This window comes from Cebus imitator, unplaced genomic scaffold (assembly GCF_001604975.1).
Source record: "Cebus imitator isolate Cc_AM_T3 unplaced genomic scaffold, Cebus_imitator-1.0 Scaffold98, whole genome shotgun sequence".
In the NCBI taxonomy this organism is placed as follows: Eukaryota; Metazoa; Chordata; class Mammalia; order Primates; family Cebidae; genus Cebus; species Cebus imitator.
In genome coordinates, this window is record NW_016107413.1 from 1,765,918 (window position 1) to 1,783,902 (window position 17,985).

The 17,985-nt window shown below is 37.9% G+C and overlaps 1 protein-coding gene across 1 annotated transcript in view; it reads left to right on the plus strand.

Annotated features, from left to right (window-relative positions):
• The window catches only part of PEX1 (peroxisomal biogenesis factor 1), a 45,533-nt gene that overhangs the window by 4,029 nt on the left and 23,519 nt on the right, over positions 1-17,985 (plus strand). The window contains 9 exon segments of the mRNA XM_017536426.2: positions 3,744-3,887; positions 7,470-7,553; positions 8,287-8,401; positions 8,500-8,938; positions 8,940-9,252; positions 12,121-12,240; positions 14,202-14,325; positions 14,843-14,946; positions 16,431-16,513. Of these exon segments, the coding sequence (XP_017391915.1) occupies positions 3,744-3,887; positions 7,470-7,553; positions 8,287-8,401; positions 8,500-8,938; positions 8,940-9,252; positions 12,121-12,240; positions 14,202-14,325; positions 14,843-14,946; positions 16,431-16,513 (1,526 nt within the window).

The following is a 17,985-nucleotide window of genomic DNA, read 5'->3' on the forward strand; positions in this document are numbered from 1 at the left end:
GCAACCTCCACCTCCTGGGTTCAAGCAATTCTTCTGCCTCAGCCTCGAAAGTAGCTGGGATTACAGGCATGCACCACCACGCTCGGCTAATTTTGTATTTTTAGTAGAGATGAGGTTTCTCCATGCTGATCAGGCTGGTCTCAAACTCCTGACCTCAGGTGGTGATCCACCAGCCTCGGCCTCCCAAAGTGCTGGGATTACAGGCATGAGCCACCCCGTCTGGAGTGTATTCTCTTGTTTCCTCAAGTCATTATTTCAGGACTGACTACCCAGTAGATGCTTTAGGTCAGGATTTCTCAACCTTGGCACTGTTGGCATCTTTTTTGAGATGGAGCCTCACTCTGTCGCCAGGCTGGAGTGCAGTGGCACAGTCTTGTCTCACTGCAACCCGTGCCTCCCAGGTTCAAGCAGTTCTCTTGCCTCAGCCTCTTAAGTAGCTGGGACTACAGACACGCACCACCACGCCCAGCTAATTTTTGTATTTTAGTAGAGGTGGGGTTTCACCATGTTGGCCAGGATGATCTCAATCTCTTGACATTGTGATCTACCTGCCTCGTCCTCCCAAGGTGCTGGGATTACATGTGTGAGCCAGCCACCCTGACTGTTGACAATTTGAGCTGGATAATTTTTTGTTTTAGGGGCTCTCCCGTACATTTTTACGATGTTTAACAGCACCCTTGGCCTCTATCCAATAGATGCCTATACTCCCTTCCTCTATTTGTGACAACCAAAAATGTCCCCAGACAATGCCAGATGTCTACTGAAGGACAAAATCACCTCTGGTTGAGAACCACTGCTTCAACTCAGTTACCTTCTCTGTACTCAGGACTTGATGTGATTGCAGCAGGGGGAAAGGATTCATATACATAGTGAATGCAAATGAACCTAAATCACCATTAGGATATGGCCACACAATTTTCATTTTCCTTGTGTTAGCAAGAGATACCCCAGGCTTTGCACCTGGACATTCCTAAGGCATTTCGACTGTTGGTTTTACCTGCAGATTTTCTGGTAATACTGATACCTCAGTTTGGGTCAAAGAAGGTCAATTGATTGATTGATTTGACTTGACTCCTGGAAAAGAGGTTCTTTTCTAGCTGTCTGTTTCTTCTCTTTCTTTACCTAAATAGCCAGGGGTCTCTGGTTCAGGTGAAGTATTTTGACATGAAAAGGAATTTAGAACATTAGTCTGCAAAGTTTGCCAAATCTATCTGGGCACATATTATGGCTTTATGGAGCTGGTTACTACTTTTTGACCAAATAAATAATTAGAAGTATTTTTTCCTCCTCAGTAAGGTTAATTTTTTCTTTTTTCAATGAGCTGGTAGAGTTTCCTTTTTTGATATTTCAGGGCATCTTTCATATTTCCATCTCTTAAATTTCTTCACATGAAGTAGAATTAATCTGGATTATGTATTGCTGACTCTGATGAAAACCCACAAAAAGCATCTGGGGCTTGGTCACCTTCATTCTTGAAATAGCTTACATGGTTACAGCTGATACAGTAACTTAAGACTTTTGACTCCAAATCTAGGCAAAATACACTCAATTGAAAGAATTTGTCAGCCAGAACAGTTGAACTGTTCTGTGAAAATTGCGAGAAAAATTATACAACTAAGTGATACATGATGATGGCGTTCTTAAAATTATAATAACATGGTTAATTTCCAGTACATTATATTGTCTTAGAAGTTGCTTAAACATTGTTTGAAATTCTTCCCGTTTAAAGAAACATAAAGGCTGGGCATGTTGGCTCACACCTGTAATCCCAGCACTTTGAGAGACTGAGGTGGGAAGACCACTTGAGCCCAGAAGGTTGAGGCTGCAATGAGCTGATGATTGTGCCACTGCACTCCAGACTGAGCAACACAGTGAGATCCTGTCTCAGGGGAAAAAAAAAAAAAATCCGTGTAAATGAATGAATTTGATATTTAATATTTTAAATTATGAAAAATGTTCTGTAGAGATGTGGATCTTGCCATGTTGCCCAGGCTGGCCTTGAATTTCTGGGCTCAAATAATCCCCCGTCTCAGCCTCCCAAAGTATAAAGATTATGCATGTGAGCCACTGTGCCTGGCCTAATATTTTAAACTTAATGAATTTATTTTGATATAAATAAATTAATAAAACTGAAGGTTTCTGATATAATAAGTCTTTTTAATGTAACAGATTCCCACTCTGTTTCCCAGGCTGGAGTGTAATAGCACTAACATGGCTCACTGTAGCCTCAACATCCCTGGCTCAAGCGATCCTTCAACCTCAGTTTCCCAAGTAGCAGGGACCACAGGTGTGTGCCACCACACCTGGCTGATTTTTTAAAATTTAGTCTTGATATCTATTAATCAAATTCTTTTTATTTTAAAAATGATACATGTGGCTGGGCATGGTGGCTTATGCCTGTAATCGCAACAGTTTGGAGGCTGAGGTGGGAGGATCACTATAGGCCAGGAGCTTCAGACCAGCCTAAGCAACCTAGTGAGATCCTATCTCTATAGAAAAAAAAAAAAATTAGCTGGGTGTGGTGGTATGTGCCTGTATTCTTAGCTTCTCAGTAAACTGAAGTGAGAGGGTTGCTAGAGCCCAGGAGTTTCAAGTTACAGTAACCCGTGATTGTGCTACTGTACTCCAGCCTGGGCAACAGAACAAAATCTTGTCTTAAAAAAAAAAAAGTTTGAAACGCTTATGATGAATATAAGTAGGGAAAAAGGATATTAAATAGTGCCTATAATACCCAACTATATGAAAAATTACTTTGCACATAGAAAAAAAGGATTAGCAAGAAATATACCAAATTGTTCACATGGTTGTCTTTTTTGTGGAGAGAATATCGGTAATTCCTTTGTTTTCTTTCAAGTTTATATGTTTTCCGAGGTCCCTATAATGAGTTTGTAATTGTTTAATCGTAGAAAACCCTTGTTTGGTCCTTGGCCACAAACTTACATGTTTTATATAATTGCTCTTTTAATAAGAATAAATGTTATATTTTGCTTTTTTTAAACTTCATAGTTATATGAGCCCTTAAAATTAGTAAGAAGTTGCATAATATAACATTTCTGGAAGGGTACAGAAGAAACAGCGGTAATTACCTCTGAGAACAGGGACATGGCTTCACATTTTACCCTTTTGTACTTTTTGTGTTTTTGCCACATGCATGTATTACTCTTCCAATAAGTAAATAAATATGGATTGCATACTCCATCTGGTTGGTGTTTCATAATTCTAAACTATATTGTTACATTTTTTAAGATGATGGTGTATGTTTCTACTTATTAACTCATGTTAAAATAGTAAATTTATAGCTTATTTAATGTTTTCCCTATTGATAGACATTTAAGACAATCCCAAGTGTTCACTATTGTAGAAAATAACTGCACAAATAGCTTTTGCTGTTGTTTCTTTTTCCTTTGAATCATTAATTGGGAATAAATGCTCAAGTAGTTATATGTTGCTCAATTGCTATGTAAGTTTTTTGACTGTTGCCATTTTGAATTCTGAAAGGGTTGATTAAATTTATAACGCTGCCGTAAGAATATAATGGTATAGGTTTCATTCATTACCATCACCAGCATTGGGTATTGGAAATGATTATAGATTTTTAAATGCTACAACAACTGTAGAAAACAGAGAACTACCTATAGAACTCTTTTTGTATGTGTGAATTGCAGTAATAGTTTATTTTCATGTGAATCCAGAAAAATGTAAACATCGAAAACCTTTTTTCCTCCCATTTCTTATATGAATAGAATCAAGCTATAGAAGTGGTCTGGAGTCACCAGCCTGCATTCTTGAGCTGGGTAGAAGGCAGGCATTTTAGTGATCAAGGTGAAAATGTGGCTGAAATTAACAGACAAGTTGGTCAAAAACTTGGACTCTCAAATGGGGGACAGGTAAGCACATATCATGGCCGTAACTTTCTTCTAATGTCACATAATATAGCAATGGAAATAAAAGTTTAGATTTTTTTTTTAAGATGAGATGACACCTAACTTGTATGCTATTATATAACTAGTGTAAGATACTGAAACTGACTATTCTTTGTTTTTAAGTCATTATCTTGTAGTTTACTCCCTACTTGCTTCCTTTTTTTTTCTTTTTTTGAGACAAAGTCTCACTCTGTCACCCAGACTGGAGTGCAGTGGCATGATCTCGGCTCACTGCAACTCTGCATCCTGTGTTTAAGCGATTCTCCTGCCTCAGCCTCCCCAGTAGCTGGGATTACAAGAACCACGCCACCACGCCTGGCTAATTTTTCTTGTACTTTTACTGGAGACAGGGTTTTGCCATGTTGGCCAGGCTGGTCTCAAACTCCTGACCTTGTGATCCTCCCTCCTCAGCTTCCCAAAGTGCTGGGATTACAGACATGAGCCACCGTGCCCAGCCCACTTGCTTCTTATTCTACTATTTAATTCATTTTCCACATTCCCTAAATTTGGTTTCATGCAATTATTTTTCCTTTTGAATTACTAGGTTTTACTTACTATTATTGAACTTTGTTTCAGACATGTTTTATAACGTTCCATGGTCTCACTTGATTCAAAAAATAAAAATTCAGCCAGGTGCAGTGGCTCACGCTTATAATCCCACCAATTTGGGAGGCCAAGGTGGACAGATCATTTGAGGTCAGGAGTTCAAGACACACCCTGGCCAACATGGTGAAACCCTGTCTCCACTAAAAATACAAAAATTAGCTGGGGATGGTGGTGGGCAGCTCTAATCCCAGCTACTCAAGAGGCTGAGGCAGAAGAATTGCTTGAACTTGGGAGGTGGAGGTTGTAGTGAGCCGAGATTGCACCACTGCACTTCAGCTGGGTAACAAAAGGGAAACAAAGTCTCAACACAAATAAATAAACAATCCTACAACACAGGATTATTATTTTTTCATTTTTGTCTTCCCTTATGATTTTAATATGGTTAGATTATAAACCTGAAGGCTTGAATACCCATGTCTATTTTTTGTTTTATGTTTACCAAGTTATTCTTTTAAAAATAACTGTAGAAATAATATAAGGTTGGGCTCAGTGGCTTATGCCTGTAATCCCAGTGTTTTGGGAGACCATGGTGGGAGGACCACTTGAGGTCACAAGTTCACAAGATTAGCCTGGCTAGGCAGCATAGCAAGACCCTGTCTCTACAAAAAAAAAAAAATGAAAAAAATTAGCTGGGCATGGTGGCACATGCTTACAGTCCTAGCTACTCAGGAGACTGAGGTAGGAGGAGTGCTTGAGCCCAGGAATTACGTGGCCTATGGTTCTGCTCTCCAGCCTGGGCAACAGCAAGACCCTGTCTCTTAAGAAGAAGAAATAGTAATAATATATGTTCATTATACCTATTTTACCATTGAAAGTAAAAAATGAGTTTTTACCTTTCCCCAATCCCATCCTCAGAATTAATGTCTACTGTTTTGGGGGATCTCACTAGACCTTTAGGATTTGAAAAATGAGATCATACATATTTCCTGCAATTATTATCCCACAAAATATATTAGATACCTTTCCATGTATTATAATATGCATTGAACATGTCTTTCTTTTCCTCTCTCTGTCTGTATCTTTATGATCCAGACAGCAGCACTGCCACGAAGACACTGTCTCCTAAAGAATCACTGATAGAAACAGAAAGTGGACTGGCTAGCCCAGGAGTCCTTAACTTCTTAGTGGGCAAGAGCTGCTTTGTCCTTTCTCTGAATCAGATATATATGTGGAGTGAAACATTTAAAAACAGAATAGCCAAGGATGCTATACATTTAAAACTTCTATAGATGGGGCTACATTGCTCTCTATTACCGATTTCCCATGACGATACACAAGAGTGCCATGTCTTTTTACTTGTTTTGAGCGCGGACTAATTTTGTTTATGCATGTTTTTTATGAGAATAGGCTACTCATGAGAAATCTACAAACCTAGCACTAGTCCCTTGCATACTCTCAATTGTTGCTAGAATCTTAAAATTTTAGCACCAAAGGGACGTTAGAAATCATTTACTTTGGTGCTTTGTTCTACAACACAAGGAGATGGAGTATTTTACCCAGGATTGCTTAGCAAGTTACAGTTCTGCTCTGTGAGAACCAGGCACTTCCCCGTGGGCAACATCAGCTTCCTGATTTTCATGTCTTAATTAGTACTCTGAAGAATCTTACTTGTTTTTAATTCCCATTTGCTTTGAAGTGACTTTACCTGCTTTTTTTAAGATCATTTATTGCAGCAATCCTGCTAAGAAACTGTGGAGTCTCTAGCTTCTTGGTAGGCAGGAGCTGCTTTGTGCTTGTTCAGAATCATCCTTTTCAGTAAGGGAGATATTGAAGAGAAATTTACTGAGGAATCTGGGGGTGTGGGACTTGGGGAAATTCTGCTCCAGTCCACAAAAACAGAGAGGAAGGGTCAGTTACCTAGAATATTTAACATGCAGAGGCTTTAGATTCTACTTCTTTAATCCTTGGAAATGCCTGTAGAAGGGGAAAGGAAGTAAGATGGTGACTCCAGCTTATTGACACATACTAGTGTTTCATATATTTAAACTACAATGAGAGAGTATTATTTGTTTTACTTAATTTTTAGCTGTGAAGGATTATACTTCTAAATATTTGTCTCTAGTTTCTATTTCAGTGTATTTTTCACTTTTCTCAAAGCAGCACGGCTGCTGCAAAACTTCTAGAAATAATGAAAATATGTATTTATTAGATCAAGCCATACTTGATGATATAGTCATTTCTTTAATTTTTTACTTACATTTTTTAATGATTACCTTTATTAGCACGTTTATTTAGGAAATGTGCTGAGATGTATTTTTCTTCAATCTGTAATTAGTTATGAAGCAGTTTTTCCTAAAATGCTAAGTATAGCAAGGCCTGGCTAAGAATAAGTACTTAATAAATATTTGTCACATGAAAGACTACACATATAGCCAGGCACAGTGGCATGTACCTATTTTCCTAGCTACCCAGGAGGCTAAGGCAGGAGGACTGCTTGAGCCCAGGGTTTCCAGGCTGCAGTAAGCTATGATTGTACCACTGCACTCCAGTGTGGGTAACAGAGCCAGGCCCCATCTCTTAAAAAAAAAAGAGGCCAGGCGAGATGGCTGAGGCCTGTAATCCCAGCACTTTGGGAGGCCAACGTGGGCGGATCACGAGGTCAAGAGATCGAGACCATCCTGGCCAACATGGTGAAACCCTGTCTCTACTAAAAATACAAAAATTAGCTGGACGTGATGGCACACGCCTGTAGTCCCAGCTACTTGGGAGGCTAAGGCAGGAGAATTTCTAGAACCAGGGAGGCGGAGGTTGCAGTGAGCCAAGATCGTGCCACTATACTCCAGCCTGGTGCCTGGTGATGGAACAAGACTCTGTCTCAAAAAAAAAAAAAAAGATTACATAGACTGCATATACAACCCCCTCTAAAACACACACATCTACTTACCTAAAATGACACAGAAAAAATTTTTAAAGTAGTTTTAAATTTTTAATTTTTTCTAGGTATTTCTCAAGCCATGTTCCTATGTGGTATCTTGTCAACAAGTTGAGGTGGAACCCCTCTCAGCAGATGATTGGGAGATACTGGTAAAGAAAACCAAATAAGAACTATGTCATTTAAGCTTAAATTACTTCACAATATCAATGTCTTTAGATTTCTCTTCTCTAAACTTTATTACATATTCCGAGTTGGTTTTGAATTATAAGAATGAATTGAGGCTGGGCACAGTAGCTCATGTCTGTAATCCCAGCACTTTGGGAGGCCAAGGAAGGTCGATTGCTTGAGTCCAGGCTGGGCAACATGGTGAAACCCCACCTCTACTAAAAATACAAAAATTAGCTGGGCATAATAGTGCATGCCTGTAGAGTCCCAGCTACTTGGGAGGCTGAGGCAGGAGGATTGCTTGAGCCCAGAAAGTCAAGGCTGCAGTGAGTCAAGATCACACCGTTGTACTCCAGTCTGGACAACAGAGTGAGACCTTATTTCACATAAAAAAAGAATGAATTGGTAGCAATCTAATGTACAACCTGACAACTATAGGTAATATAATTGTATTTGGGAATTCATGTTAAATGAGTAGATTTTAACTACTCTTACCACAAAAAAAAGTAGGTAACTGTAAGATGATATATATGATATATAATTTACTTCACTATAGTAACCATTTTACTATCTACATGTAGCTCATAACATCATGTTGTATACAATAAATATGCACAATAAATTTGTTTTTTAAAAAGAATGAATTGAGATTTTTCCTAATAGACATGGAATGGACAAAATGTAAAGTGAATTGATCTTTTCTTCTGTTGGTTCTAGGAGCTGCATGCTGTTTCCCTTGAACAGCATCTTCTAGATCAAATTCGAATCGTTTTTCCAAAAGCCATTTTTCCTGTTTGGGTTGATCAACAAACTTACATATTTATTCAGATTGGTAGGTGCTATTGTACTATTTGCTGTCATATTCTACACTATAGCGTTGAGTCCAAAGTAGAAATGAATGTGCACTAATGAGGTTTATTTTCTATGCAGTTGCACTAATACCAACTGCCACTTATGGAAGGCTGGAAACTGACACCAAACTCCTTATTCAGCCAAAGACACGCCAAGCCAAAGAGAAATCTGCATTTTCAAAAACAGATGCTGAATGTAAAAAACTTCATAGTTATGAAAGAGACCAAAAAGGAGTGATGAAAGAACTTCAAACCAAGCAACTTCAGTCAAATACTGTGGGAATCACTGAGTCTAATGAAAACAAGTCAGAGTTTCCAGTTGATTCATCATCAGTAGCAAGTTTATGGACTATGATGGGAAGCATTTTTTCTTTTCGATCTGAGAAGAAACAAGAGACATCCTGGGGTTTAACTGAAATCCACGCATTCAAAAATATGCAGTCAAAGGTTGTTCCTCTAGACAATATTTTCAGAGTATGCAAATCTCAACCTCCTAGTATATATAATGCATCAGCAACCTTTTGCCATTCATGTATTTCCATGGGATCAGGAATATTTTGATGTAGAGCCCAGCTTTACTGTGACCTATGGAAAGCTAGTTAAGCTACTTTCTCCAAAGCAACAGCAAAGTAAAACAAAACAAAATGTCTTATCACCTGAAAAAGAGAAGCAGATGTCAGAGCCACTAGATCAAAAAAAAGTTAGGTCAGATCATGGTGAAGAAGATGAGAAGACCTGTGTGGTACAAGTAGTCTGGAATGGACTTGAAGAATTGAAGAATGCCATAAAATACATCAAAAATGTAGAAGTTCTCCATCTTGGAAAAGTGTGGGTTAGTATAAGTTTTATAATTTGGGAGAAATTGTATGTGGCTTAAACATCCCCCAATTATGAATTAGAATAGTATTTTATATATAAATTGAAAATCAATTTAAAAAAACACAGTGCCTAAAGGCATTGCGGGACACATTTATGCTTGTGCAGTAAAGTCCTTGTTTGGATAAAGATTGTATATTTTCTAGCCAAGTAAGCTTGAATAGGTACAAGCTTAGATAGGTTCAGGTCCAGAGAGGTCAAAATTACTTGCCTGAGATTGTATAGCTAGTAAGTGTTAAAACTAGGATTCAAACTCAGGCAGATTGACTTGAGTGTTTATCAGCATGGAGTGCCTTACAAAGCCTTACATCTTTAATGCTTGCAGATTTGTTCCCCAGTTACTGAAAGCAAAGGAAGGACTTGTTAGTATTAGGGAAAAGGCCCAGCGTAGGGAGAGATCCATGGCATGAGGTAATCATCTTGCTGCGTTTGGTGGCACCTGGATTGGAATGCACCCAGAAGCTGCTTACCCTGGTGGTGTCTGCTCTTTAATTTGTATAACAGAGAGGAAGTAGACGGGGCAACTAGTGTTCCAGCTCCTCATCCTGGCCACAAATATTAATGCTACCTTTATATGAGATAAGTCACTAGTCTCTTTATTTGAACCTAAATTTGAACCACTGTAAAGTAATACTTCATAGTTACAAGGAGAGGAACCTGTTAGGAAAGGGAATAAAGAAACGGAAGTTTGGCTCCTTTGTAGATTTTTTTTTTTCTCCTATAGTTTTACCTATGACCTTTATTCAAATAACCTACAAAGCTTTAATCTCCTTGGCCTACATCATTTTCTTTTCTTTTCTTTTCTTTCTTTTTTTTTTCCTTTTTTTTTTTTTTTTTTNTGGTCTTTCTGAGATAGAGTTTCGCTCTTGTTGCCCAAGCTGTAGTGCAGTGGCACAATCTCGGCTCACTGCAACCTCTGCCTCCAGGGTTCAATCAGCTCTCCTGCCTCAGCCTCCCAAGTAGCTGGGACTACAGGCATGCACCACCATGCCTGGCTAATTTTTTGTATTTTTAGTAGAAATGGAGTTTCACCACATTAGCCAAGATGGTCTTGAACTCCTGACCTGAGGTGAATCCACCGCGTTGGCCTCCCAAAGTTCTAGGCTTACAGGCATGAGCTACTGAGCCCAGCTGGCCTACATCATTTTCTAAAGCTCCAGACCATTTTATTTTTATCTTTATTTTTTTTGAGTCAGAGTCTTGCTTTGTTGCTCAGGCTGGACAGCAGTGGTGCAATCTCCGTTCACTGCGACCTCCTCCTCCTGGGTTCAAGCAATTCTCCTTGAACTACAGGTGGGCACCACCACGCCTGGCTAATTTTTGTATTTTTAGCAGGGATGAGGTTTCACTATGTTGGCCAGGCTGCTCTCAAACTCCTGGTCTCAAGTGATCCATCCACCTCCGCCTCCCAAAGTGCTGGGATTACAGGCATGAGCCATTGTGCCTGGCCTCAGATCATTACTTTCTGCTTTAAACTGTTTGTTTAGGAGATCCCACTGTGCCCTCAAATTCCAAATGTTTAACCCTGAGCTTATTATGATTTAGCTGGTTCTGTCATTAGGAATATCCTTTTATTTCCTTGAAATTGTATGGTGAGAACAGGGAGAAGAAGTGTTGATGGTAAAGTCCTGTGAACCATATTAAGATAGCAGTAAGGACTCTACCCTTCCACTCCACTGAAGGTTGGAGAGCCATGGACAGTGAGAAGTCACAGTAGTTGAAATCAGGTACTCAAATGGACTTGGCTTGAGAGATCAAAATTGATCACTTGGTGATAAAACTAACAAATTCATATTAACTTGAGACTTTATTACCCTCTGAAGTATGGTGATTTAAAAAAAAAAACAGGAAACTTGATTGTTAATTTCTCTTTAAGTCAGAATATGTACCTTAGAGTTTTTATGTATGTTTTTGTCTACCATTAATATGTCTGCACCTGCTGTTTAGAAGTTAATAGAGAGTAGTCGTCTTTATGTCTTTCAGTGCTTTCTTATATTTGGGAAGTTGAAAAAAAATTTTAACATCATTATTGAGATAAAAATTAAAGTGTATAATTCAGTCATTTTTAGTATATTTATAATAGTTGTACAACCATCACCCCAATCTAAGTTTAGAACATATTCGTTAGGGGGTGGGAGAAATTTTACTCTTAGCTCTAAGTTTCTGTCTGTATTTAATCATTTAATCTGAGAATTAACAGATTGTCTATGATTGGTTTTGGCCATTCCTGCTTCTTCATTTGTTCTCAGCTTTCGAAAATAAAGGCTGCTCAAAGATTAGAAATAGCCTTTAATCAGGATGTAAATGTACCATAGTTTAAAAGATGGGTTTGGTGGGTACAGTCAAATACATTCATTTAAAACTCTAATTCTGAAGATTATGTAAAGAAAAGGAAAGAAATGTAAGGAGAATATTGAAATGTTCATGGTATAACAATATCTGAACATCCATCTGGTGACACTGTTGCTGTTTGAATGTTTGTGTCATCTCAAATTCCTATGTTGAAGTCCTAACTCCCAAGGTGATGGTATTAGGAGGTGTGGTCTTTGGGAAGTGATTAGTTCATGAGGGTAAAGCCCTCATGAATGAGATTAGTGCTCTTACAAAAGAGAACTGTGAAAAATAAGTTTCTGTCATTTATAAGCCACCCAGTTTAGGATATTTTGATATAGCAGCCTGCATGGACTCAGACAGTTATTATGATAGCTTCTGTTATTTCACCTAAATTTTTAGAAGGTAATTTATCAGTATTTATGCTGTGAAATATTTCTTAACCAAGCTTTGAACATATTTATATTTTTGGTTATTTATTTTTAAATTGCAGATTCCAGATGACCTGAGGAAGAGACTAAACATAGAAATGCATGCCGTAGTCAGGATAACTCCAGTGGAAATTACCCCTAAAATTCCAAGATCTCTAAAGTTACAACCTAGAGAGAATTTAGTGAGTTCAAATATATACATCAAAATTCTTTTACATGTTTTTTATTGTGTTAAAATATATATATGCCATGTTAATCATTTTTAAGTATATAATTCAGAGGCATTAATTACATTCATAATATTGTACAACCATCACTACTATCTACTTCCAGAACTTTTCCATCACCCCAAACAGAAACTTGGTACCCATTAAACAATAACTCCCTGTCCCCACCCCTCCCCAGTTTCTGGTAATCACTAATGTATATTGTATGTCTATGAATTTACTTATTCTAGATATTTCCTATATAAGTGGAAGTATACGTTTGTCTTATGTATCTGACTTACTTCATTTAACGTAATGTTTTCAAAGCTCATCTGTGTTGTCACATGTATCAGAACATCATTCCTTTTCATGGCTGAATTCTATTGCATTGTATGTGTATACCACATTTGTTTATCCATTCATCTGTTGATGGACACTTGGGTTATTTCCACATTTTTGGCTACTGTGAATAATGCTGCAGTGAACATTGGTGTACAAGTATCTGTTGGAGTTCCTCTTTTCAGCTCTTCTGGGATATACTTAGGAATTATGTTTAACTTTTTGAGAACCTGAGAAAACTTTAATAAACAATAACACAAATATGTATATTTGCCAATATAAATATGGACATTTTTGGCTTTTAAGATATGGATATTTTTGCCACATGGATGTTATTAAAAACCATTGTCCCATGTTTGAGTGTTAATATTGTAGCCTAAAAGAGTGCTATACTGTTTGACTTTTCTACTCAGTTAATTCTGTGGAAACTGGTAGAGTCGGGAAATGAGATATAGAACTTAAAGATCTTTGTAGGTGGTGCTCAGTGGCTCACACCTGTAATCCTAGCACTTTGGGAAGCTGAGGTGGGAGGATTGCTTGAGGCCAAGAGTTTGAGAACAGCCTGGGCAACATAGCAAGACCCCATCTCTACAAAAAATGTAAAGAAGTTAAGGCAGGTGCGGTAGCTCATGCCTGTAATCCTAGCATTTTGGGAGGCCGAGGCAGGCAGATCACTTGAGGTCAGGAGTTGGAGACCAGCCTGGCCAACATGGTGAAACCCCATCTGTACTAAAAATACAAAAACTAGCTGGGTATGGTGGCTAATCCTGTAATCCCAGCTACTTGGGAGGCTGAGACAGGAGAATCCCTTGAACCCAGAAGGTGGAAGTTGCAGTGAGTCTAGATCTCGCCAGTGCACTCCATCCAACCTGGGCAGCAGAGTAAGACTCCATCTCAAAAAACAAACAACAACAACAACAAAAAAAAAAAAAAACAGGTATGGTACACGCCTTTAGTCCTAGCTATTCAGGAGGCTGACTGAAGTGAGAGGCTCTCTTGAGCCCAGGTGTTCAACACTGCAGTGAACTATGATTGTGCCACTGCACTCCAGCCCAGGCAATGTCTCAAAATCTTTTAAAATAGATTATTAGGCCAGACTAAAAATCCAAAATTTGCCAGCAACGCCTGTAATTCCAGCAACTTGGGAGGCTGAGGCAGGAGAATCACTTGAACCCAGGAGGTAGAGGTTACAGTGAGTGGAGATTGCACCACTGCGCTCTAGCCTGGGCAACAGAGCAAGCCCCTGTCTCAAAGAGAAAAGAGAATTTGCTTTTCTGTCTCTATAGTAGAGGGAAGAAAGGGAGAATGGGGGTGGAATGATTATTGAGTGAGCCAAATCATGGTAGGTGTATCACTGGCCATAGAGAAAAGGGGCATTTAAAACTTTTCCATCTAACAGATGTTTCTTCAGGCTACACCGTACTCCTTGTACTAATTGTCATGTCAGATCCCACACCTGTGCCCATAGAATATGAATATCCTTCACTGGATTTTTTGGTAAGGCTCACACCTTATTAGGAAGATGAGATGTTAAAATAAGGGTGTTAAAGTTAAGTTCATATATGAGGATAATTCATTATTATTCCTTTCTCTGGCAGCCTAAAGACCTAAGTGAAGAAGACATAAAAACTGTATTTTATTCATGGCTACAGCAGTCTACTACCACCATGCTTCCTTTAGTAATATCAGAGGAAGAATTTATTAAGCTGGAAACTAAAGATGGTGAGTACATTTGTTATTTGACCTTTTTTCTATTTAAATAGCTGTACATTTTTAATTTTTCTTGCAACCTGTGACACATGTGAACAGCGTGTGAATAAATATAATTACGATAATTAAACAGTAGATTTTACATATTGAAAAATGTCTTTGGCCAGGTGTGGTGGCTCACACCTGTAATCCTAGCACTTTGGGAGGCTAAGGTGGACAGAGCACCTGAGGACAGGAATTCGAGAGCAGTCTGCCAACACGGCGCAACCCCATCTGTATAAAAAATACAAAAATTAGCCAGGCATGGTAGTGTATGCCTGTAGTCCCAGCTACTTGGGAGGCTGAGGCAGAAGGATCACTTGAGCCTAGGAGGTCCATGTTCTTGTCACTGCACTCCAGCCTGGGCAACAGAGCAAGACCCTATTGGGGGGGAAAAAAAGCCTTACTTAAATAAATGTGACATTTAAAATCTTAAATTATTTCATCTCTGTTTCAATACTAACTGCATTTATTACTTTCTTTTTAATAGGGCTGAAGGAATTTTCTCTGAGTATAGTTCATTCTTGGAAAAAAGAAAAAGAAAAAAATATTTTTCTGTTGAGTCCCAATTTGCTGCAGAAGACTACAATACAAGTAATAGCATATTATTGAATATGTTATATAATATGTTACATATGATTGATAATACAGTGTGAATTTCCTTGTAACACCATGTATCATGAAGTATATAAAAAACCTGAATAAGTAAGGAATAACTTGATTTAAAATATTTTATTCTATAATCCCTTTATCTGTGCAAATTATTGACCTATCCCAAACTTAAAAATGAATGTGTTAGCACAATTAAGTTTCAATAATACAGTTGATTGTGTTAACTGGTAAATAGACCATGATTTAAAATTCTTCTAGGATTGAAACAAATGAAAATGTAGTTTTAAGGGTTTAATTTTTAAAATTCCTATTTTTACATCCAGTTCTACTGCACAACCCATATTTTAACAGTTCTTAAATTCCCAACTCTTGAGAAATATTATCAGATCACTTTTCTTCCATAAGTTTTTTTTTTAAAGGCAGTGTCTCACTTTTTCATCCAGGCTGGAATGCAGTGGCACGATCATGGCTCACTGCAGCCTCAACCTCCTGAGCTCAGGTGATTCTCCCACCTTGGCCTCCCAAGTACCTGGGACCACAGGCACACACCACAATGTCTGGCTAATTTTTGTATGTTTTGTAGAGACAGTGTTTCACCATGTTGCCCAGACTTGTCTTAAACTCCTGGGTTCAAGTGATTGTTCTGCTTTGGCCTCCTGAAGTGGTGAGATTACAAGTGTAAGCCTCTGAGCCCAGCTCTTCCAGAAGTATTTTAAGATTGTCTTTTTTTTTTTTTTTTTGAGATGAAGTCTCTCTCTCTTGCCCAGGCAGGAGTGCAGTGGCACGATCTCGGCTCACTGCAACCGCCACCTCCCAGATTCAAGTGATTCTCTTACCTCAGCTTCCCTAGTAGCTAGGATTCCAGGCATATGCTACCATATCCTGCTAATTTTTGTATTTTTAGTAGAGATGGGGTATCACCATGTTGGCCAGGCTGGTCTTGAACTCTTGACCTCAAGAGATCTGCCCTCCTCCCAAAGTGCTTGGGATTATAGGTGTGAGCCACCACGCCCAGCCAAGAGTGGTCTTTTTACAGTATTATTTTTTGATTATGACATTCATCCTTGTCATTATAAAATTGAAGATACTCTAGTCATTTAGAATTTCAGTGTTTTGGAATTAGATGTTGTTCCTTTATTTTTGAAATATTATCGAAGGAATATCATTCGGAGAACTTACAAGTGTAAGAATTGTGAAAAGGATAATTGATACAAATTAAAATTTAAAATATATCTGCAAAATGTATTAAGGCAATAACATTCTTTCTGCTTGTTGACCGTAAATATTTATGTTCCCTGGATGAGTACATTGTTATTATCAAGGGTGTTTAAATAATGATGTTGCATGCATAATTTAACTGTTCTCTCTGGTATAACAGAATCAGCAATTTAATTTTCTGGGGCCCGAGAAAAACATGCAAAAGACATATTTTGAAATGTAAAACTGATTTTTCCTTGCAACTGTAGGTCCTTCTAGATCCTATGGTAAAAGAAGAAAACAGTGAGGAAGTTGACTTTATTCTTCCTTTTTTAAAGCTGAGCTCTTTGGGGTAAGAAGTTATGGCCAAACTAGCATGTTTAGAGACATGTTTTGACATTATATTTGGCAGAGTTTTCAATGTAAATATTAAAATAGATGTTAATGTCAATAAGTGATCTTACTAATGCATTAGTAGATATTTTTTCAAGGATTGTCTCTATCTTCACACGTAGCTTGTAATTTGCCTTGTCTTCTTTTTGTTTTTCTTTATGTTTTTGTCAGTCCCTAATGAAAGGTGATAACCTTGTCTTCTTAGATAACAAGAAGTCTGAACCTTACTAGAAATTTTACTTTGAGATTGATCAATGAGAAGGAGCAACCAGATATCACCTGGATCATATATGCTTGAATTAAACAATAATTCTTATAACAAATGAATATATTTTAAAAGTTAAACCCAAAACATTAGTTGAATGTTTAAAAATATTTCAAATTAAGTTATTCCTTCATCACTGTCTTATATTACTGTAATAATTTGGGATTATTTGTGTTTTTCTCAACTTTAAAACAAATATTTTTAAAATTCCTCTTTTGATTCAGTAAGGCTAAATAATATACAAAAAATATTTTTTAAACTCCTTTTAATTTCCATATTTCTTATATCATTTGAGAATCTCATATAAACATTACCTCTTAGAATTCTTCACAGAAGCTTTGGTTGATGTAGTAGCAGTGATTTGATGTCCTAGAATGGTATCATCTGTAAATGTTCCAGTAAAAGAATTAAATCATAAAGTCAAAATGTTTAAAAATAGAACAGTATTGATTAATATAAAGTAAACTCTCTTTTTTTTTTTTTTTTTTTTGAGATGGAGTCTTACTTTGTCACCCAGGCTAGAATGCAGTGGTGTGATCTCAGCTTACTACAACCTCCACCTCCCTGGTTCAAGTAATCCTCCTGCCTCAACCTCCCAAGTGGCTGGAATTACAAGCATGCGCCACCACTCCTGCCTAATTTTTTTATTTTTAGTAGAGATAGGCTTTCACCATTTTGGCTAGGCTGGTCTCAAGTGATCCACCTGCCCCAGACTCCCAAAGTATTAGGATTATAGGCATGAACCATTGCGCCCAGCATAAAGTAAAATCTGTTCAGACTCACGTGATAATATAAAGTGGCAGGCAGTCACAGTCGAGAAGTATTTTCATGTTTGTATAATGTAATCTGCAGATTGATACTGGATTTCATAGATAATGTTTAAGAGAAAATTAAGTTTTTAGTTATCCTCAGTACTTTAGAAGCACCCATTTATGATTATGTTGATTACTAAACTAAAAATCATTTGGGGGTTTTTTTGTGTGTTAAGATTCCTTAAGGAGTTCTATTAGGGCAAAACTTCCAGTAACTGCACATTTTAAAAGTAATAAAGCTACGGCCGGGCGCGGTGGCTCAAGCCTGTAATCCCAGCACTTTGGGAGGCCGAGGCGGGTGGATCACGAGGTCAAGAGATCGAGACCATCCTGGTCAACACGGTGAAACCCCGT